Raw genomic sequence first — 24,025 nt, forward strand, 5'->3', positions numbered from 1 at the left:
CATCCTCCCCTCCCATCTCCATCCAATCACCCTTCATCACCAGCACCAGCACCGCGAGCCACTCTGCCCATCCTTGTCACTCTAACAAGCCCGCCACCTGCTCCCCCCCCCCGTCACACCTGTCTTCCCACCTGGCCACTTTAAGGCGCTGTTCCCACGGCAGAGTAGCGCCAGAATATTATATTGTCATGCACTGCCGGCACTCTTATAATACTCGTTTCCTGCTTTTTTTTTTTTAACTCTTTTGACAATATTAAATTCATGCATCGTTTTCGGTTCGCTTTGCTTTGTTTTGTTATTTACTATCATTTCTTTTATTTTTCTTCGTCTTTTGTTCCTTTCTCCATTTTTCTTTCTTTATTTATTTATACTGTCTGTCTAATTACCTTTCTACTTTTTTATTTCCTCATCTCTTTCTTCCTCTATATCCATCCACCTATTCATATTTATCTTTTTTTCTTTATTCATTTCTTCGTCTTTTCCTTTACCTTGATTTTCCTCATTCCTCCTTCCTTCCTCCCATTATCTAATATTTTCCCCCTCCTCTCTTTCACTTCATTCATGTCCTCTCTTTCTCTCTCTTATCCCTTTCTTTTGTTCTTTTCCTTTGCTTTCCTTTTCGTTATTATCTAAGTTTGTTTTTGTTCAATTTTTTTTTCATCGCTTACTTTGATCGTTTAGTTGGGTTATTAAGTCTTGCAACAGTCTGTCTGTCTGTCTGTGTCTGCCTGTGTCTGTCTGTGTCTGTCTGTCTGTCTGTCTCCGCCTGTTTGTCTGTCTGTTTGTCCGTCCGTCTATCTCTGTCTGTCTGCCTGTCTATCTACCCCTCTGTCCGTCTGTCTGTCCGTCTATCTCTCTGTCTATGTATCTTTCTCATCCGTCAACACACCTTCGTTTATCTTCCTTCAACATTTTTCATCTCTCCTCTGACATCAAAGAAAATAGATATATAGTTTTATCTTCTCTTTTTCGTATTGGGTTTGCTGCCTCCTTCCCTTTTATCACTATTTTCGTTTATTTGTGTGGCATTTATCTTTCCTTTCTTTTATTTTCTGTACAAGTTCTTTTTATGTTTCCTATTCTTTCCCTCTTCCTCCTTTTTCTCTTTCGATTCCTGTTTCTTTTTATCTTACTCTCGTTTTCCTTCTTTTTCTTTTTCCTCTTCTCTTCCACCTTTTCGATACCCCTTTTATCTCTTCCTCTTTCCCTTCTTTCTCATTCTCTTCCCCCACCTCCTCTTCTTCCTCTTTCTCCCCTTTCTCATGTTTTCCCTCCAGTTCCTTTTATTCTCTTCCTCCGCCTCTTCTCCTTTCACTGTCTCCTTTTTTCATTATTTTCCTCCATTTCCTCTTCCATTCTCTCCATCTCCTCCTCCTCCTCCTCCAATATCTCCGCCTCCTCATCTACCTCTTTCACCTCCTCCTCATTTTTTCCTTCCATCTCCTCCTCTTCCATTTCCCCACACCTCCTCCTCTTCCTCTCTCCTCCTTCTCATCCTTTTCCTCCATCTCCTCCTCTCCCATTTCCCCACACATCCTCCTCTTCCTCTCTCTCCTCCTTCTCATTCTTTTCCTCCATCTCCTCCTCTTTACTCTTCTCCACTCTCTCCTCCTTCTCATTCTTTTTCCCAATCTCCTCCTGTTCCCTCTTCTCCATCGTTTCCCCTTCCAATTTCCCCGCATTCTTCTCCTCTTCTTTCACCTCCTCGCGAAGCACTACCATTACACCCGAACCGACGCAGCGACGAGTCTAGGCGGCCTCAAGAAGGAGACGAGAAGCCCAAAGAATATCGCCACTTGGCCGCCAGGTCCGCGAAGCCTCAGCGGGACCCACGGCGCGATTGCCTGCGAGTGAATGTAGGCGTTGGGTTAGGGGGGGGAGGGGGAGGGAGGTAGGGAGGAAGAGCGGGGAGGGAGAGCGAGGCAAGGAGAAGGAAGGGGGAGTGAGAGAAAGGGGGAAGGGAAGGGGATGGGTGGGGAGGAGGGGGAATGAGGGAGAGGTAGAAGGTAGTGACTGTGTGTGTGTGTGTGTTGTGTGTGTGTGTGTTGTGTGTGTGTGTGTGTGTGTGTGTGTGTGTGTGTGTGTGTGTGTGTGTGTGTGTGTGTGCAAAAATATATACATGGCACTGAAAAATTGAATAAAAATGAGAGCGATGACTCTCTCTCTCTCTCTCTCTCTCTCTCTCTCAATAAATAAATAAATAAATAAATAAAAAAAAGAATATACATTAAATTGTTCTTCTTAAAGGTTTTCTGATTCATCTTATTTCACGTAAATCTTTTTCTTCTCAATATTATGAATCCTTTCCACTCCCATATTCTTGTGGGTGTATGTAATTGCGTCATTCCTCAGCGTCCCTCCCCCCCTTGCTATTGTTCCTCGTAATCTTCCTCCCTCTCTGTTATTCCCTCTTACTTTTATCTTTCTCCCTTTTATCATATCAGACACACACGTACACTCCCACATTCCCTCTCCCTTTTCTCCCTTTTCCATCCCTCCTCACTCTCCTATATCCTTTTATCCTCTCAATCTCGATCGTTCCCCGTTTCTCTTCTCTCCCTCCTCTCTCACCCCACTCTCCCTCCCCTGCAGACGCCCCCAAGGTCAGGCTGCAGCTGGGGTCGTCGCTGCGGCCGGACCACATACGACAGGGGGACGATGTGTACTTCGACTGCCTCATCGTCTCCAACCCGGAATTCACCCGCATCTCCTGGTACAAAGAGGTGAGTTGCTGCCGCCCTCGTGCCTTGTAGTAGACTAGTGCAGAGTCAAAGGCTACTCACTACGATGTTCTCAGTTGTCTTCAGTTTCTTATTTTTCTTTTAAAGGGCTTTCAACTTCCTTTCTCTAACTATTTTCCCATCAGCTGCCTTCAACTTCATTGCTTCATAAAAGTATCCACAGCTTCCTTGCCATCATCTTTCTTTGGGCTTTCTTAAGTGTGTTTATCTTATCTTTAGTTTTCCTTCAACCGCCTCTAGATTTTCATTAACCCGGTAGCAGCGACGAGCCAAATTTGTGGCTTTACTGTGTACCAGCGACGGGCCAAATTTTTGCTATGATATAAACCCCCCAAAATAGATGATATATAAACTCACAAATGCGTTGATATATATCATTAAATGGTTTGCGTGAGTGATGATTTTTTCTCATTTTTTCTCGCTTAGAGGGACCTTTTAGGAACATGGTCCCCGCAGCTACCGGGTTAATTCTTCATCTTCACTTTATCTTCCTTTATGTTTCACTTCAGCTGGCTTCAGTTTGCCTTCAACCGTCGTCAGTTTCTTTTTATTTTCTCTGACAATCTCCCGCCAGTCAGACTTCGATAGTTATGTTATAGTAATGTTGCCTCACTTGCTCAACGTATTCTGCCAGAGTCTTCATGGTTGTTGCTCCTCTGATCCTGGTAACTGAATGCTTCCATAGCCAGGACTCTCTACTCCACGTCCCCGAATGTCCTATTCACGATACCAATACTAATTAGCCAATATCTCCTTTCTTATTATTTTCTTCTGTTTTTTAATCATCTATATTCTAGAGCGAAACGCATGTGACTATTTATATATTGAAATTGTATCTTTTTATTCAATGTTCCTCCCGAAAAAATATATATAGTCCTACGGATGGGTGGGAAAAACTACATGTTTTTCTCAAACTTTTAACTATGTTCTGGGCAAGGAAAAGCGACCCTCGGCGCGGCAGGGGAGGGATGACTGATATTATACGTTGACGTCTTGTTAGTGAACTTGAAACTTTCGTATCCGGGAACATATTTTGTGCACTACGGAGCCACTTAAGGAGAGAAATGACAGCCTGACATAGTTGAAAAATGGCCAGAATATTCTTAAAGTCCTGCTGGTCTCATTAAATTCTCGCAGCAAGGGATAATGGCGTCGATTTAACGTAACAACATGGTGCTGGGGGAGGAGCGACGCGCCTGACACACGAGGAGGAGAAGGGTAATATTTATCGGCCTCGTCCGCTCAGGGAGGAGGGTAATCATGTTTTTTGCTACGGTCTTGTTTGTGTTGGTGATGTTGACTCATGCCCGGCGCGGCGCGAGGCTCCGTGTGGCGACGCCCTACCAGGCCCAGGAACATGGTAAAGTTGTGTTCTCCGAGCATCACTTATGTGATTTGTAGGCGTTGGTAAAAATCACGGACGTCGGTGTTCGTTTGGCTCTCTATTGCGACCTTAAATGACCCGGCAGAGACGATATCACTCACGTTTTATCAAGGGTTCGAACCCGCTGGTAGTACACAGGAATGTAGGGATTGTCGTTTGGCTCTCTTCTTCTTCCCTCATTCGAATACCTTACTGAAGCTGCTCTTTGAATTAACCGAGCTGTGCAAAAGTTCAAAGTTTACACCTACAGACAAGGGAATAATTTCATCGTGTTTTATACGTGTTTGTACCCATCTCGTACAGACACGCAGAAAAAGTGATGAATTAGTCTGAATAGTTCATCAGTGCAAGGCAACGACATCAGCAAGACAACGACACAAGCAGTGTTATTATTTAAATGTAGACTTCCTGTGGTGCAAACACATTCATGGAATCCATTTAAATACGTTGTGTGAAGGGAAACATGATTTGGATATTCATTAAAATAAACGAAACTCGTGTAAAAATTTGTTTCGGGAAAAATGGTTTACATAACTTTGTCCGCATGTGTCCAGTTTATTCTATTGGGACATAAATTATCAATTTTTGACGGATACGAAATATATTTAATTCTCTATATAGAGGTATAAGTGCGCGCCCACACACACACACACACACTCCTCAGAGCAGCCCGGGTCAGGTGTTGACCTCTCTCACACCTTCACCCACACCCACTTTCTTCATCATTGCTCTCATCTCGTCATTATATCTATACCGCCTACGACGTGCCTCCGCCTACCCCCAGCGAACGTTATCCGAAAGCTAAGAACTACATATTTTTAAAAAGTGACACATAACATACCAGTGATCACCACCACCAGGAGAAATACTAAACCCAAGCATGCCAAGGACTACAAACACATCGAAGTGCCTCGCCCAGTGGTACAACCTGCCACCCCTGCTACTCTCCACGTTACCTCAACAACAAGCTAGACGAAGTCATCACCACCATCAAATCCACCAGCGCTGACGTTGTGGCCATCACAGAGGCGTGGCAGATAGTACCCGCTCTTTAACATCACTGATTTCCAGCTCTTCCATCGTCTGAGAAGATCGATACTAATCTGTCTGGTCTATCAACCACATCATCGAAGAAGTGGACTAGCAGCCCACTCTCTCCCTCTGCAAAAGTAGTTGTTTGCGGTGACTTCAATCAACTCCACACCAGTGATATTGAGGACCAGCTACATCTCACACAAGTAGTATTTCCACACACGGCACAAACACACTGGATTTAATCCTCACTGACCTCACTTCCCACTACCTTCCCTAAGCCCCTCCTCCCCCATGGACGCAGCACACACCACCTGTCAGTTCTGGACACCACCCTACCACATCACAAAAAAAAAACCCCCCCAGACCACCCTACCTGTACCCTGTGGACTCAGCCATCCGCGCTTTCGTCCAATGGATTACACGCCACCTCTGGATTGAGGTCCTTACCGTGGATGAAGTACACCAAAAAATGAGCAACTACACCAGCACAACACCGCAGCTACCCACCACTTCTTCGCTAAAATCAAGACGAGTGCACCTTCAGACACCCCGTGGATTACACCCAGAATAAAACGTCTCATTGAACAGAGAAATGACGCCTTCCACACCAACCCTACACTCTACAAGCCCCTCCGCAACAAAGTTATCCGAAATCAAACAAGGCCTTGTGTGGCCAACAACAGCGCCCCCCCCTCCCGGGCGTATCTATCTCACCTCCCCTGACCTGAAGCAGCCCATCAATCTCCACTCTCTCGGACCACTCCCACGGTTGAGGCCTATGGGGGTCGCAGGTCACTAAGACAACTTAAAACCTTCCGTCAAAGTCAGTGTCCTGCTGACTGGAAAAACAATATGTGTCTCCGATTCCCAACCCACCCACCCTCAATCACCTTTCAAGTGGACTTACACTCATCTTGCTCCCCTCATAGACCACAACAGTACGGCAATATCAAGTCAACCTCCACCACACACTGCCTAATTAATCTCCTGGACTTTGCCTACAGAAATCTTGAAAACGCAAACATCAGTTTCTCTTTTATTGATTTCCACAGTCATCAACAAAGCAATAAACCTAGGCTTCACCCTAACCTGGTCTCCTGGCTGGCTGATTTCCTGCACACGTAAACAGGTGGTGAGATTTCGGGTCCAAATGGGCCCTTTGTGCTTCCTTATCCCTAATTAATGACTGACCCCACCACACCACCGCTGGAAGTACGTGGACGACACCACAGTCAGATTATTCCCACCTCCAGGAAACACACACAACCTACACACATGGACAACACAAAACATGGTCACCATCAACGACACCAAAACTACACTCCTACACATCAACACCTCCTCTGGGTGTCCATCAACGACGAGTCACCCTGGACAACAAACTCACATGGAACCAGCTCACCAGATCTGTTCATCCTCCCAAAACTGACATACGCGTCCCCAGCGTGGTCTTCCTCCATCAACATCACGCAGCGCCGCCAACTTGAACGCGTCCAGAAGCGAGCCTGCAAAATCATCCTGGGCCCTCACTACACCAGCTACCAGGACGCAGCCTACAACACCGTCACGAGACCCTACTACACCGGTTCGCAACCAAGCTTCTCAACCATCCCAGACACATACACATCATACCACCCGAAGTGAACATCCCTCAGCAATCAGTGCGACACCACAACATTATTGATACGGGCACGGACTGACCGCTATAAGAACAGCGCAGTGCCCGTGATGGTCAAATATATCAACAATGCAAATTAAGAGCAGCACAATTTGTATGTTTTGTAAATATTTTTCATTAGGACTTATTGTTGTTGTTATTATGATTATTATTATTATTATTATGATTACTATTATTATTATCATTATTATTATCGTGATTATTATCGTGATTATTATTATTATCTTTACTATGATTATTGCTATTATTGTTATTTCTATTTTCCTTTTTATTTTCGATCATACTACTTTGTTCATTTGTCCCATTCATTTCATTTCATCTTCCATTGATGTATATTTTCAGCTCTAGGGCTGCCTGGTACTTCATGAAATAAACCGTTTATTATTATTATTATTATTATTACACACACACGTATATCAATCTCCAACACTTTATTTTTGCATCAATAACAACCTCTGCCTCCTCACCTGCTTCACTGCCTTCCACCCTAATTTACCGCCTGCCTTTCACTTGGCTTCTCCTTCCCACCTGCCTTCGTCGCCGCTCTGCCGCAGCAACACCTGTTGAATAGTCACCCTCGGCGCAATTTTCTATCGCTTTCCTGAAGGGTGCACCATTTGCCTTCCTCCTGACCTTGAAACTGTCAAGAATCGGAGAAGAGGAAAACAAGGAACAAAAGGACGAAGCAGAGGAGGAGGGAGAAATATGGAATACTGTAGGAACAGCCAACTGAGTCTGTTGACTGGTAACGACGTTTCCTGCTTTGGTCTGTCCGTCGGGCACGTCAATGACCTGAAGAGCAAGCTAATAGGCCCATTCTATACTAGCGGTGAAAACGCCGCGTTTCTACTGCCCAGTTACCGCCTCTTAAATTATTCAATACTAAGTGAATGGAAAGCAAATATTCTGTCTATACTAGCGTTTCTACCGCCTTGGCTGTCGGCGGTAGCAGGCGGTGGCAACGCCTCTGGACGCGTTGCCACCGCCGCGTTTCTACGGTGTATCATTCTATACTGGCGGTTTGAAAGCAGTTCTGGCGATGTTTGACACTGAGAAATTCATATTCGAAATTGAACTGCGCCCAGCTATATTACAGAACTGCCGCGTTTTCACCGCCCTAGTATAGATTGAAAAAACTGCCTGGCCGCGTCGGCAGTAGAAACGCGGCGTTTTCACCGCTAGTATAGAATGGGCCTAAAGCCTTCCTGTGCGCACGCACGAGATCGTCCAGTTTAGTCATGCCGCAAAGGAGAAGCGTTCAGTGTAGCTCTTAACAGAGTTGATAGTTATTTGCACTAACTGCTTCTCCCAAACGGTTGTTCTTCTAGAGGATTATTCAGTTCAGGAAGAATATTTTACCGATAACTGTCTGTATCGCCTCTCTTGAAGCGGTAGCCCGTTTGTTCGAGCTCTTGGATCGTTTTGGAGTTCATATAAGTTTGAATGATCAGCGTTGTTGAACTTATTGAGGTACCTGAAGGCCTGTATCAAATTACCAAGTGGTCGTTTGTGTTCCAGGGTGGAGAATTTGAGTCTCATTATCATTTCCGTTGAGGAGGAGAAAAGTTTAGAATGCATTAAATGCAATATGGAAAATAATAGTACTGACAACATTATTATATCTTTCTTCTTCTTCCCTTATTTATATTTCCTTTTTTCAAGTTTGCATCGTAAAATTACAATTGTAGCAGTGATAGCAACAATGACAGCAGCAGCAACAGAACAACGATTCCCACCCAGTCTTGTTTCGAGGAGGGCAGCACAGCGGACGGGCAGTCAGACAGCCAGGTGCACTCAGGTGACCCTCAGCGGCCCCAGACACACTTAATTAACAATAACAGCGACATTACCCTCAGGACACACCGTGCAATCACTGTCCTACGGCGAGAAACAACTTAAAATTAACTACATGGGAATTAAACCACGAAGCGGAGAAAAATAAAACATTGTCTTAATAACACCGTGCTCAAGCGACAAAAATAGTCATGATTTTTTAATCTTAAACATATTTGTTATCATATGGAAAGATAAAAGATAAATAAATATGAACATAACAAACCATAAAATAATGCAGTTTGGGCGAAGATAAATAGCGCAATAATTCTATATAGTAAAATTTAGGGAGGCGGTGGCTGAGTGGTTAGCGTGCCGAAGCCGCTTTCAGTATGACGTGGGTTCGAGTCCTGCACGCGACCACAGCTGGGATTTTTCAGTCACCGCCGAGTGGCCGAAGACTACTCACATGCTGTCCTGAAGACCACCTATCAATCCGGACTCTAGAGTCTCTCTCTAAAGTCTAAAGAGAGGCGCAAAAGTGAGCAGGGGGGGGGGAGGGAGGCAGCATGAGCCAAGCAAAACGGCGTCACCATAAATACTTGCCTGCGCCATAACGGGATGGGGCCAACCATCAGGCCCCAACAAGAAAGCCTGCCGACGCCATAGGCCGAGAAGTAAAAAAATAAATAAATAAAAAAAGCTCTAACAGAAAACACGTAAATTAATAGAAACCTTTCTCAGAGACAATGCAATAACTTATGAGCGCGAATGATGCAACAAACACATCAACATTCTCGTCAATATTACATAAACTTTAGCGACACAATACTTTAACATTAATAACTCGAAAGACTGAGAGCAAAGTAAATTACAAAGAAGAGTAAGACTGATGACATAAAAGAAAATTATTTATCAGGGGAGTCCGGCCCGCAGCATCCGGATCGTCTGCTGTCTGGCAAAAAGAATCCCGAGCAAAGCACAAATTAAAAACATCTCCAACAGAAAAGAAGGAATTGCGGGAGTTCAAGAGGCAGACCGGCATCAGTATACGCACAGAAAAATAGCAAGTGAGCGTCGAATGAGGTGCTAAAAATAAGGTAACGTCACATTAATAAGAACGCTACTTTGTGAGATAAGAAAAAAAGCATTTTTAAATGAAAAAAAGTAAGTAATGTATTAGTTTAGTTAATGAAGATATCTTGCCTTGTTATATAACACGTGGACATGAATTAGAAAATAAATAAAATGTAAACTTACGTACTATATATAACTTTTGCTGAGTGAAAAATATAACCAAACTAATATTAATAATACGACCAAAATGTTGCTTTGACGATTATGTTTAAAAGATAGATACACACGCACACGCACACGCACACGCACACACAAACACAAACACAAACACAAACACAAACACACACACACACACACACACACACACACACACACACACACACACACACAGAGTACTCGGCAGCCTCTCAAAGGTTGTAGCAGTGCAGGAGTTGCTACAAAAATGCCCCCCACCCCCCGAAAAAAAAAACAGCGAAGCAAACTAACGCCAAAAAAAAAAAAAAAAAATCCCACCAAGAGCAACAACAACAACAAAAAAAAAGTTATAAACGAAAAAAAAAAAAAGTCCAGAAACGAGAGGGCGAGGGCTCTGAAATTTGTTGTGAGGGAAAGCAGCGTCCGAAAAAAATGTGGAATGAAATCAAAAGAGAATCTGCAAAAAAAAAACATCCGTGCACAAAAAAAGAGCAATGATAAAAAGCCGCAGTAAACAAAGAGGAAGTAAGAGCAAGCGTGCACTAACGATGGAGTGGCTGGCTATCCTAAAAAATAATAATACCCGGAAAAGCGGACGGGAAAACCAAAACGAGAATAACAAACTAGAAAATGGCAATGTGACTTTTCCACCATCCTTTGATCTTGTCTTTATGCTCGTCTCGCGCGTCCAGGGGGGAGGGGGGGGTCAGAGAGAGAGAGAGAGAGAGAGAGAGAGAGAGAGAGAGAATGTAATAACTGGATTTGTGTCGAAACTCACGATTAGTTTATTTCATGTGGAGCGTAAGTACAAATTATGTTGTTTATCCACCTACACAAGTTTACACAGTTTGAATATATGTATGCGTATGAAAGGATTTGTTAACCCCAACTCACACATTCTCACACACTCTCACACAGTCTCTCACACACTCTCACACACTCTCACACACTCTCACACACACTCTCACACTCTCACACACTCTCACACACTCTCACACTCTCACACACTCTCACACACTCTCACACACCCACACACTCTCACACACTCACACACACTCTCTCTCACACACACACACACACACACACACACACACACACACACACACACACACACACACACACACACACACACACACACACACTCACCATCCCACCCACACCCACAGTACACCCATACCCATCCACACCAATACTCACACCCACTACCCACACTCCCATCCCCCTTCACACACGCTACCAACATAATACCACTCCATTTGCTACCACGCCCCTCTACATAACACTATTATTTATCTTGCTTTTTCATGGGGCAAACATAGTGTAAACTCGGGGCGGGACCTCCAGAGTTTTATTCCCCCAACACGGCGCTAAGGATCCTGCAGGAACTTTACAATATCCTCCAAAACTTACGCCCGTCGCAGGTGCCCTCAGTTCCCACGGGTTTCTCTCCTTAATGTGATGTGTTATTCATGGCGGGGCTCGATAAAGACTGCTGGAGTGTGTGTTGCAGGTGCGGTGTGGAAAACGAGTACTCGCCCATGAAAAACGAGGCGGCGAGGAGGGAGGGAAGAGAGAAAGGAAGGTAGGAGGAAAGTAACTAAGGGTAATGGAGGGAAGGAAAATGGGAAGGGAGGAAGAAAGGAACTAAGGATGAAAAACAAAGAAATGAGGAGGGAAGGAAGCAAGAAAGGGGGGAAGGAAGAAACTAAGGGTAAAATGTAGGAAATGCGGAGGGAGGGAAGGAAGATGGGAAGGGAGAAAGAAGGGAACTAATGATAAAAAACGAGGAAATGAAAAGGGAAGGAAGAAAGGAAGGGAGGAAGAAAGGGACTAAGGGTGAAATGTTGGAAATGCGGAGGGATGAAAGGAAGATAGGAAGGAAGTAAGAAAGAAACTGAGGATGAAAACGAGGAGACGAGGAAGGAGGAAAGCAAGAAAGGAAGGAAGGAGGAAACGAACTAAGTATGAAAAACGAGGAAATGAGGAGTGAGGAAAGGAAGACGGGGAGGAAGGAAGGAAGGAAAATAAAATAACCCTGGATGAAAAATAGGAACGGAAAGTATAAAAAAAAACGTGAAAAAAGAAAAACTGAGGAGAGAAAGAAAAAAAAAGGAGTTAGGGAAGGCTGGTAAAAAAGTCTGAAAGTGATATTTTTGTCTTTTCAATAATTAGTAATGAGTTTTTTCTCAATTAAAGCTTATTAATCTCTAAAAGGCATTAATAGAGGTGATATAAGGACGTTTGGGGTGGTAAAGGAGAAGTACTGGACTTTATATAGCGGGGCGTATGTTTGATAATTGCAGGTTTCATTATTAACAGAGCAAGTATTGGTATATTGGATGAGGACACAGTCTGAGCAGTCGGGGGGGGGGGGGGGGGCTAATAAAATATATATATCGCTTCAGGGAATGGTTAGATAACTTCATGGATAGCGAGGATAGGTGGTGATAGTTCAAATGTGTGTGTGTGTGTGTGTGTGTGTGTGTGTGAGTGTGTGTGTGCGTGTGCGTGCGTGCGTGCAAGTTGTTGCTGTTGTTTGCTCTGAAGCTCAATAACATTTTTTAGTGTGTAGTTTGTTTACTGACACACGCAAACAGTGACGTCAGGCCGTTTCAGCTGAACGTTTAATGTTTTTTTTATGTTTGTCACTAAATATTTGTCATCCAGAACGCATGTCATATTAATTTGCCCCCTTTCCCGTTAAAAAACATGCACATATACATACAACATATACATACATACACTCGACTAAATGTTAAATCATGCAAACCACATACTGTTCTATATATGCGCGCACACACACACACACACACACACACACACACACATAAAAACGCGGCGGAGAGATAAAGTTTTAATGTAACCAAAGGCACGCGTAAATTGTCCGTCGATATTGATGTTCACTCACTCATCAACAGACATCTTTCTTCTTTCCGTATCCCTTAGCCTTTTCATCCCTTTTCCCGGCATCTTCTTCCATCCTACTGACTTCTTCCTCCTTGATTCTTTTCTCGTCTCTTCCATTCATCATCATCATCATCATCTTTCCTTATCCCTTAGCCTTTTCATCCCTTTTCCCGGCTTCTTCCTTCATCCTACTGATTTCTTTCTCCTTGATTCTTTTCCCGTCTCTCTCATTCATCATCCTCTCTCTTCATTCTACCCTCGTTTTCCTCCTTTTGTCCACTATCTGCCCCGTTCCTCTTTCCTGTCCTATCCCCCTTTTTTTTCACTTTCTTCTTTCTGACCCATTTTCTTTAATTCTCCAGTATATTAATTTGTTCTTTATTTATTTCCATCCTTTCCTCCTCTCTCTCCTCGTCCCTCGTCCCTCCTCTCTCTTTTTTTTACAGCAAAGGAGACAGATCAAGGGCTTAAAAAAAACAATAATGAAAAACAAAGCCCGCTACTTACTGCCCCTAAAAAGATTACTTCCCTTCCCCTACAATCTTTCACAGTTCACATTCACGCATATCACAATTAGATCCTCCACAGCTCTTTGGTTCTGACGCCCCACTCACCCCACCTGTCCCCCCTCGCAGGAGACGGAGGTGCACCACGACAAGAACGCCGGCGTGCTGGTGGGCGGCACGAACCTGGTGCTACAGAGCGTACAGCGGCCCGACGCGGGGACCTACACCTGCCGGGCCACCAACGCCGTGGGCACCTCCCGCAGCAACACCCTCAGCCTCAGCATTCAGTGTGAGTAGCGCCGGTGATGAGGGTTGGGGTGGAGGAGGGGGAGGGGGAGGAGGGAGATGAGGAGTGTTTGTTATCCATGTCATAGTTGCGTGTTGTTGTTGTTGTTGTTCATGATGTTATTGTTATTGCTGCTGTTGTTGTTGTTGTGGTGGTGGTGGTGGAAGGGATTGTTGAAGTAGTTGTTGCAGTCGTCTGTTGTATTGGTTGTGGCGACTGCAGTTTTAAGTCACTTTAGTTGTGGTAATATTCAGTTCCGAAACCTTGCGTTATATTATCAAGAGCTGAAAATGTTGGGATCAATTTCCTGTACTCATCAGATATAAACAAAACATTATCAAAGTCATCCTGCTAAGCGCCATCACGTTATGCGGAATCTAAATAGAAATTCATCTGTGAGCAAATAATAGCCTTGTATTTGCATATTATTTTTCAAACGAGCGCTGAAAATATCAATACTCAAGTAATTTACGAGGGCCAAATTTCCGTTACTTAAAAACGCTTACAATACAGAATCAAACAGAGTTGACATAAAACACTTTTCAAACATTGTTCAGTTGGTTATATTGATAATGATCGTGAACATTATTTTTCTGCTTCAGAATCACTGAATTAGTTTTGATAAATTCTTTGTTGGGTTCAGCACACAAATGAACGCCCCCAAATCATCGTTTGTCTGTTAGACTCACGGGTTTCAATCGGATTGCAGAGAAAATGAAAAAAAATGAAAGTACTAGAAACACATTTTCTATATATATCAAATTGGCAAAGAGTAATAATGGCTTCTCCTCAATTTCACGAGTCTTTACCGCCTACCTCGCCAATCCTCTCCGATCTGTCCGTCTGTCTGTCTCTGTCTGTCTGTCTGTCTCTGTCTGTCTGTCAGTCCGTTTCCACCACGTCACAGGGTCATAGGAGGGGAGACATTTTTTCTCTCTGTTCTATTTACCTTGCAATAATATTAAACGAAATGACAGGCATACGCGGAATACCCGGCGTGTTTGCCCGATGCCAGTAATATTTGACGAAATGAAAACCTCCAATATCGCATCAAATGACTTTATTATTTTTTCACTGTAGGAGCTCCGGCTGCTCATTTTGCTCGAGAATATTGCTCTACCGCCCCCCAGATATCCATATCCTGGCATTTGGATAGAAATGGAAGGCAAAATACATGTTGGAATTCATTAAGAAAACTCTGAAGCGAAGATATATGCTTTGATGGTTGGTAATAAAAGCTTGATAACAGCAATAGTGGTAGTAGTAGTAGTAGCAGTAGTAGCGAAAGAATTTGTGCCCAAAGTTCTGAGTTGTCTTGGAACACACACACACACACACACACACACACACACACACACACACACACACACACACACACACTTCCCCCATACACAAGGACTCGGAGGCCACTTATTTATGAGGTCCCGGATTGACAGGCGCTGCTTGGATTTTTGTGACCCGCTGGGGAACACGCTCTGACCCCCCCCCCTCTCTCTCTCTCTCTCTCTCTCTCTCTCTCTCTCTCTCTCTCTCTCTCTCTCTCTCTCTCTCTCTCTCTCTCTCTCTCTCTCTAGATTTTCGTTTTCATCTCTTATCCTTTTCTTTTATATTTCTCGCCTTTTCTTTTTATCTCTTTTATTCGTTCTTATTTGTCACCTCATTATCAGCTTCGTACATATATCATCTTGTCATTCACTTTAATTCCCTTTCTTTTTCCCCTCTTTTCCCCTTCCCGTATCACCTTTTTCATCGTCTTTTTTCCTTCTCGTATATTTTTCGCTTTTTCTCTCTCTGTCTGTCATTATCCGTTCTAATTCCATCACTCCATCATCGTGTTCACAAACATATTATCTTACCATCCCCATTTTCCCTTTTTTCTTCTCCTCTTTCGTTTCCTGCTTCATTTCCTGTCCTCTTAAAGTTCTTGTTTCTATATTTTTTCATGGTTTGCTTTCCCTTCCTTTTTTCATCGTATTTCCCTTTCTCTTTCCTCCGATTCTTTTGCTTCAGATTTTCCCTCCATTTTTAATCTCGATGCTTCCCTCCCTTACCCCTACATTCCATCCCATTGCCCTCTCTCCTTCTTTCTCCTTTTCCCTTTCCTTTACAGTCTTCCTCTGTTCTACCTCTTCTTCTTCCCTCCTGTCTTTATCATTACATTCTCTTCCTTTTCCTTCATTTCTTCCTCTGTCCTCTCTCTGGTCCTTCCCTCCTTTCTGGACCACTACATTCTCTTCCTTTTTCCTTTGGACCTCCTCCGTTCTCTCTCCGCTCCTTCCATCCTTCCCTCACCATTGCATTCTCTTCTTTTTCCCTTCGGTTCTCTTCTCTCTCTTCCTTCCCATTCTCCTCATATCCCCTCCCTCGGTACAGGATGTTGCTGATGCTATTGGTGATGCTGTGGGCGGTTCAGTATCTCGGACACACATAATCCTGGGATCCTATGAGCCTTCCTGAGTGCCTGGGAGAGAGTGAGAGCTTGGGAGAGTGAGCGAGCGGAGGTTTGGCTGGATAGGGGAATGAGGAAGTGTGCGTGAGAGGGAATGAGTTGAGTGGGACAGTGAGCTAGTGTGTGTGTGTGTGTGTGTGTGTGTGTGTGTGTGTGTGTGTGTGTGTGTGTGGTAAGGAGGGAGGGGGAGGGGTAGAGCTATCCAAGTTGTTTGTTTGTTTGTTATTGTTTTGCTTCTCTTTAACCTGTTGATCTATGTTGCTTCGCTTTCTCTATCTCTCTTTCTCTCTTTCTTTCCCTCAGTTCAGTCTTCGGAATTAAAATGTGCTCTCTCTCTCTCTCTCTCTCTCTCTCTCTCTCTCTCTCTCTCTCACAACATTTAATCAGACACCTTTTCCCTTTCCTTGTATTTATTCTACATCTACTCCGCTGCTTTTGTCCGTCTCCAATCGCATCTCATTATTTTATTCTCTTCCTCTTTTCCCCTCTTTGTTCTTCCCTTCTCTGCCAGGAATGACTAACTCGCTTCCTTCTTCTCTCTTCTTCAACTTTTATCTATCTTCGTAGCTTCAGCATTTTTTTTTATCTATAATGCGATGATTCTCTCACTTCTTCCTCCTCCTCCTCTTCCTTTTTATTTTTTTATTTTTTTTATTTTTCTCTTCTTTTTCTAATCATTTATTTTCTTCTTTTTCCTCCTCCTCTCCTCTTCCTATTTTTCATCTCCATCTTCATCTTTGTTCTTCTTTTTCTTATCATTTCTTCTTTTCTTCTTCCTCCTCCTCCTCCTCCTATTCTTCATCTTTTTTCTTCTCTTCTTTTTTCTTATCATTTCTTTTTTTCTTCTTCTTCCTCCTCCTCCTCCTCCTTCTATTCTTCATCTTCATCTTTTATCACTTTTTCTTCTTTTTCTTATCATTTCTTCTTTTCTTCTTTTTCCTCCTCCTCCTCCTCCTATTCTTCATCTTCATCTTTGTTTATTTTTTCTTCTTCTTTATTATCATTTATTCTTTTCTTCCTCCTCCTCCTCCTCCTATTCTTCATTTTTTTTCATTTTTTCTTCTTTTTTCAAATCATTTCTTCTTTTCTTCCTCCTCCTCCTCCTCCTCCTCTATAAACTCATCAGTGCTCCTGCTTCCCTTCCTCTCCATTTTTCTTCCTTCCTCCTATTTGTCTCGCCTCGTCGCTCCGTCTTCATCATCTCTTACTATTTATCTCCCGCTCATCGCTTCGTACACATATTATCCTGCCATTTTACACTGTTTTTCCTCTCTCTCTCTCTCTCTCTCTCTCTCTCTCTCTCTCTCTCTCTCTCTCTCTCTCTCTCTCTCTCTCTCTCTCTCTCTCTCTCTCTCTCTCTCTCTCTCTCTCTCGTCATCCATTACTCTCATTGTGCAGAAATACGTGTCTCCCCCTCCCCCCTCCCCCCTTTACATCCCAAACCTCCCCCCCCTCTCCCCCTTCGCCTCACCTCCTCTTCCCCTTCTCCCACTCCCCATCTTCCCCCCCCCCGTCGCGGAAGTAGCAGCCCATTATAGCACTCCTCTCTCTCTCTCTCTCTCTCTCTCTCTCTCTCTCTCTCTCTCTCTCTCTCTCTCTCTCTCTCTCTCTCTCTCTCTCTCTCTCTCTCTCTCTCTCTCTCTCTCTCTCTCTCTCTCTCTCTCTCTCTCTCTCTCTCTCTCTCTCATATTTCATTCTTTTTCATTTATTTATCTCTGTGTCTACGCCTTTTGATTCAAGTTCTTATTTAAATTCTTTTCAGTTCATATTCTCTGTTTCCCTTCTTTCTTTACTTATATATTTCCTTTCTTTCCTCCTACCTTCTTCTCTTCCTTACATTTCCCCTCCTCTCTTAACCCAATCCCCGTCCCAATCCCCTCTCTCCCTTCCTTCCTATACCCTCCTTTCTTTACCGGTCCCATTTTCTTTCTGTTTCTGCCTCCCTTCCCTTCCCTCTCACCCTCACCTTCCCCTCTCCCTCATCTCACCTGCCGTCCCGCCCCGAGCAATCACCGTCACTTACCTTGAGTTAAAATGTACAAGTTTTCTTCTTTTCTCGGTATATTTTTCCCCCGTCTTTTGTCTTTTGTCTCTCTCCGATACATAAGTTTTGCCTTCCCCCGAATTCTCCTCCCCTTTGTGTCTTCTCATCCTGCCTTCAATTCTCTTCAATTTCCGTCCCTTCTCTTCCCTTTCCGTCCCTTCTCTTCCCTTCCCGTCCCTTCTCTTCCCTTCCCGTCCCTTCTCTTCCCTTCCCGTCCCCTCTTTTTCCTTCCCGTCCCTTCTCTTCCCTTCCCTTCCCTTCTCTTCCCTTCCATTCCATTCCTTTCACTTCCCTTCCCGTCTTTTCCCTTCTTCCGCCCTTCCTTTCCATTCCTGTGTTTCTCCTTTCTCTGTGCCCTCTCTTCGTTCCTTTTCCTTCTTCTGGCCTTCCTTCCCTTCTCTTCCCTTTCCATCTCTTCCCTTCCCTTCTCTTCCCTTCCATTCCATTCCTTTCCCTTCCCTTCCCGTCTTTTCCTTTCTTTCGCCCTTCCTTTCCTTTCCTGTGTTCCTCCTTTCTCTGTGCCCTCTCTTCGTGCCCTTCCTTTCTTCCGTCCCTCCTTTCCTTTCCTCTCTGTTCCTCCTTTCCCTGGGCCTCCTTTCCCTACCATTCCCCTCATTTATTTCCTTTCGTCACTAGTCCTCCTTTCCTTGTGTGCCTCCTCTCCTTTCTCTTCCCTATTTCCGTCCTTCCTTTCCCCTCCCAAGTGTTCCTTGTCTCCCTGCCTTCTTTCCTTTTCATTCCCATCTTCCTTCCTTTCCTCCTGTTCTTCCATTGCTCCCTCCTTCCTTCCTTCCTTTCTTTTCCTCCCCTTCTTCCTTCCTTCCCTCAGGCGCATCATCTCCTCCCTCATCTCTTTGGGGAAAATGTCATAATTCCTCTATTAAGATCCTATCAGGGAAGATTCTAATAATTACAAAATCATTTAAGTATAGCCGAGTGTTTTATTTTGCGTAGATCTCTCTCTCTCTCTCTCTCTCTCTCTCTCTCTCTCTCTCTCTCTCTCTCTCTCTCTCTCTCTCTCTCTCTCTCTCGCTCTCGCTCTCTCACACACACACAATAAAACAACAACAATGGTAAATGGCTAGTAGGTACGAAGGGAGGAAGAGGAGGAGGAGGTGGAGGAGGAGGAGGAGGAAGACAAAGAAGAATGAAAATATGAGAAAGAGAGAAATTGCGAAAGAAAACGTGATCGGGGCTGACATGAGAAACCTTGACATTTTTCCTTTCCATGTAAATAATAATAAAAAAAAGGAGACACAAGAGAGACACTGAGGGCCGTATTACAAGTCAAATCCGAGAAGCTTCGAGTCCCTACAAAAGTTTTAGGGTCCGTATTAAGAGTCCAATCCGAGAAATTCCGGGTCCTTACAGAGTTTGGGGTAAATAAATGTAGGGATAAATAAATGTAGGGATAAATAAATGTAGGGATAAATAAATGTAGGGATAAATAAATGTAGGGATAAATAAATGTAGGGATAAATAAATGTAAGGATAAATAAATGTAGGGATAAATAAATGTAAGGATAAATAAATGTAAGGATAAATAAATGTAAGGATAAATAAATGTAGGGATAAATAAATGTAGGGATAAATAAATGTAGGGATAAATAAATGTAGGGATAAATAAATTAGGGATAAATAAATTAGGGATAAATAAATGTAGGGATAAAATAAATGTAGGGATAAATAAATGTAGGGATAAATAAATGTAGGGATAAACAAATGTAGGGATAAACAAATGTAAGGATAAATAAATGTAGGGATAAATAAATGTAGGGATAAATAAATGTAGGGATAAATAAATGTAGGGATAGATAAATGTAGGGATAGATAAATGTAGGGATAGATAAATGTAGGGATAAATAAATGTAGGGATAAATAAATGTAGGGATAGATAAATGTAGGGATAGATAAATGTAGGGATAGATAAATGTAGGGATAGATAAATGTAGGGATAAATAAATGTAGGGATAAATAAATGTAGGGATAGATAAATGTAGGGATAGATAAATGTAGGGATAAATAAATGTAGGGATAAATAAATGTAGGGATAAAAAATGTAGGGACCAGAAAATTCTCGCATTGTAGTCCTGATCCATAGGCAATGCATGCAGACGCACAGACAGACCAACAGACACACAGACACAAAAAAAGGTAACTGAATTTCTAATGTTTTTTTTTTAACTGACGAAGCACGAGACTCGAAATTTCCAAGAACACTTAACATTTTTACTGATATTTGTTCGTAGAATTGAAATAAAAGGGAAAATATAGGAAAGAAATATAAAATGTAAAAGTTAGAGGGAGAAAAAGGACATGACTTTTTGACAGTTAAAGTGTGTGTGTGTGTGTGTGTGTGTGTGTGTGTGTGTGTGTGTGTGTGTGTGTGTGTGTGTGTGTGTGTGTGTGTGTGTGTGTGTGTGCGTGTGTGTGTGTGTGTGTGTGTGTGTGTGTGTGTGTGTGTGTGTGTGTGTGTGCGCGTGCGCGCTCGTAAATTTCAGGTGTGCAAGGGTTGTATTGGCTGCAGTGATTGGGTTTCGGAGGTGTGATGAGAAAAGATGATGGGACGATGAGGCAGGCGGAGGCAGGCAGGTGTGGGAGCAGGTGTGACGCAGGTGTGTGGCGGGAGAAAGGCAGGTATGGGGCAGCAGGTGTGACAAAGAGGCTGCAAGATAGCTGATAGATATATTAACACAAGAATTTTTTTATAAATACAAGTTGGGAGACCTGATTTCCTGGATGCATTTAATGAAAAACAATATAAAAAAGCAATCACCTGAAAGAAACAAGAACATTTTAACTGGCATGATTAAAAGCAAATACGTGTATGATCGTCGTATACCTTGAAAAATTATAAAGTAGAAATAAATAATTAAAATTCATAAATCATAGTTAAAGGTGAACATGCAAAGCAAACAAACGTTGTAACTCACTACCTCTCGCGCATAGATAGATAGATGAATAGATATAGATAGATATAGATAGATAGATGTATATACAATCAGGCAAATATTACAAAACCTTAGATAATAAAAATGTGAATCTGATATCAGAGAAAATATGAATAGAAAAAAAAGATGTCAACACTGGATAAAAGACACTGACAAAATATTAAAGAGAGAAAGGGATATTGAATACTTCCATTGAGTGTGAGCGTTGGCTGCGAGGAAAGTCGGGGGCAAAAATTGAGCAGGAAATTGACTTAGACAACTGATAGAAAGGATGTGAAGGGAAAGCAAAAAAGTCGTAGCTCCGAGGGATGTCAAAAAGCTCAGTTGTCTCAGCTGAATGCACGGACAAACCAGAGTTAGTGAGGAAAAGAAAGCAAAAAAGAAAGAAAAAGAAAGAAAGAAAGAATCCCAGAGTGTGGTATACTGATTCGAAAACCTGAGACAGAGACAGAGACAGAGACAGACAGAGACAGACAGAGACAGAGAGACAGAGACAGAGACAGAGAGACAGACAGAGAGACACAGAGAGACACAGAGAGACACAGAGAGAGACAGAGAGAGAGACAGAGAGAGACACAGAGAGAGACAGAGACACACACAGAGACACAGAGAGAGACACACACAGAGACACAGAGAGAGACACACACAGAGACAGAGAGAGACACACACAGAGACAGAGAGAGACACACACAGAGACGCGGGTTAATCCTTTCCCAGGACTACGCGAAGGGAAAAAGATAAAGAAATTCTAAAATTACGAAAATGAGATAAACAAAAGTCGACGGTTTTTACTTCCATCTTTTCATGAATAAAGAAAAATAACAACACAAATCCCCGAGTTGCATGGCAGTGAAAAATCAGACACCAACCATTTTTGGATTTAGCTGATACAACAATAATAAGTTAAAACAGAGGTAACACACAAAGCTATTCTAATATAAGTGCCTGGCTATGAAGGGGAAAATTCAGATACCAGCCTTTTTTGGGGGAAGAGTTACAAATACATACAACTATAATAAGTGAAAATGGAGGTGATTCACAAAGCTATTCTAATATAAGTGCCTGGCTATGGAAGGGAAAATCCAGATACCAGGCTTTGGGGGGGAAGAAATGGATAAAACAATAATAAATGCAAATAAAGGTGATGCAAAAAGCAATTCTAATATATGGGCCTGGCAATGGAGGGGGAGCTCGCGTGAATTGATCCCCACGACAGCTGGATGACAGGAGGCGGCGATAAGCACGTGTGATAAGGGGAGAGAGCGAGTGCATATCTATGGGGGACGGGAAAAAGGAAGGGATATGATCTCTCCATTTTTCTCCCTCCCTCCTGCCCTACATACCTGCCTGTCCCGCATCCCTCTACATACCTGCCTCCCCTGCATCCCTCTACATATGTGTTTGGCTGCCCTTTGCATCTGATGGGCCCCATTTGTGTATATGCATTATTTATTTGTTTGTTTATCTGTGTGTGTGTGTGTGTGTGTGTGTGTGTGTGTGTGTGTGTGTGTGTGTGTGTGTGTGTGTGTGTGTGTGTGTGTGTGTGACGCAACCTATTCGAAATTTTCCATGAATATTTGCGTCTGGATGTTTGTGTTTTGGGTCTGTCTGTCTGTCTGTCTGCCTGTCTGGGTGTCATTCTCTCTCTCTCTCTCTCTCTCTCTCTCTCTCTCTCTCTCTCTCTCTCTCTCTCTCTCTCTCTCTCTCTCTCTCTCTCTCTCTCTCTCTCTCTCTCTCTCTCTCTCTCTCTCTCTCTCTCTCCCCGCCTGGTAAGAGTAAATGAATATCAAGCCTGATCAACAGAATAATTTAATCTCCCACCTGGACGCCGCCCAATATCCGTCGACGGCCAGGTAAGGAGGAACAGGCACGGGAAAGACAGACAGACAGACAGACAGACAGACAGACACACTCACTCACACGAAGAAACAAACAAGGAAACACAAACACACCAACGCCTATACACACACATACATACCTGTACCCTTTACGCCTGTACTTCAATTGTACATTAGCCGCGCGGAATAGGGGAGCGAATACACCTGGGCGAGCACTGTGCGTACCTTTGCCGTGAATTAATGCGCGCCCGTTATGCTTACGAGACAACCATTTGTACGCCAGCAACTCACTGCTTAAGCCCCATTCCACTCCTGACACTCCCGCAGGCGGTGTGGAGTTAGCGAGCTGTCGAGTGCATGTGAGGTTATAATGAACACACACACACACACTCACACACACACACGAGCGGGAGGGAGACAGCAGGGGAAAAAAAAACGAATGGAAGAATGAAAGCAAAGAAATAAAGTAAATATTCAAGTCGAGAGAGAGAGAGAGAGAGAGAGAGAGAGAGAGAGAGAGAGAGAGAGAGAGAGAGAGAGAGAGAGAGAGAGAGAGAGAGAGAGAGAGACGGGGGGGAGGGGGAAGAGGCTTTATCAGGCGAGAAGCACTAAATAGCAATAGCTATTTGCATAACGTAAATGAATTCATCTCGCGTTTTCATTAAATTACTTGACGGTGGAGGAGGGACGAGGCACCAGCGGAGGGAGGAAATGGAGGTGATTTGGAGGAGGGCATGAGGAAGGAGGAAAATCATGAGGAGGAGAGGAATAAGCCGAGGGAAAGATAAAAATGGAGAGGAAAAAGGAGAGGAGAAGGAAGAATGGGAGAAGGAAACTGAGGCTGGGAGGAGGAGGAGGAGGAGGAAGAAGAGGAGGTGGGGAAAGAGGAGGAGAATGGATAAAAAGGTGGGGAAAGAAGAGATGGAGGAGGAGAGAGAGGAGGAGGAGGAGGAGGAGGAGGAGGAGGAATAAGAGGGTGGGGAAAGAGGAGAAGAACGGACAAAAGGATGGGGAAAGAAGAGATGGAGGAGGAAGAGAAGGAGGAGGAAGAGGAGGAAGAGGAGGAGGAGGAGGGTAAGAAGAGGAGTACGAGGTAATGAAGTGGCTGAGAAGGACTCGCTTGTAAGTGGCGGCGCAGGACGAGGAGAAGGAAGAGGAAAG

General features: G+C 43.5%; 1 protein-coding gene across 1 annotated transcript in view; it reads left to right on the forward strand.

The window, feature by feature from the left end:
- The window catches only part of LOC127007547 (contactin-3-like), a 249,851-nt gene that overhangs the window by 202,168 nt on the left and 23,658 nt on the right, over positions 1-24,025 (forward strand). The window contains exons 8-9 of the mRNA XM_050878716.1: positions 2,593-2,723; positions 13,426-13,585. Of these exons, the coding sequence (XP_050734673.1) occupies positions 2,593-2,723; positions 13,426-13,585 (291 nt within the window). The remainder of the gene's footprint in view (positions 1-2,592; positions 2,724-13,425; positions 13,586-24,025) is intronic.

The sequence above is a fragment of the Eriocheir sinensis genome, chromosome 35 (genome assembly GCF_024679095.1).
Source record: "Eriocheir sinensis breed Jianghai 21 chromosome 35, ASM2467909v1, whole genome shotgun sequence".
In the NCBI taxonomy this organism is placed as follows: domain Eukaryota; kingdom Metazoa; phylum Arthropoda; class Malacostraca; order Decapoda; family Varunidae; genus Eriocheir; species Eriocheir sinensis.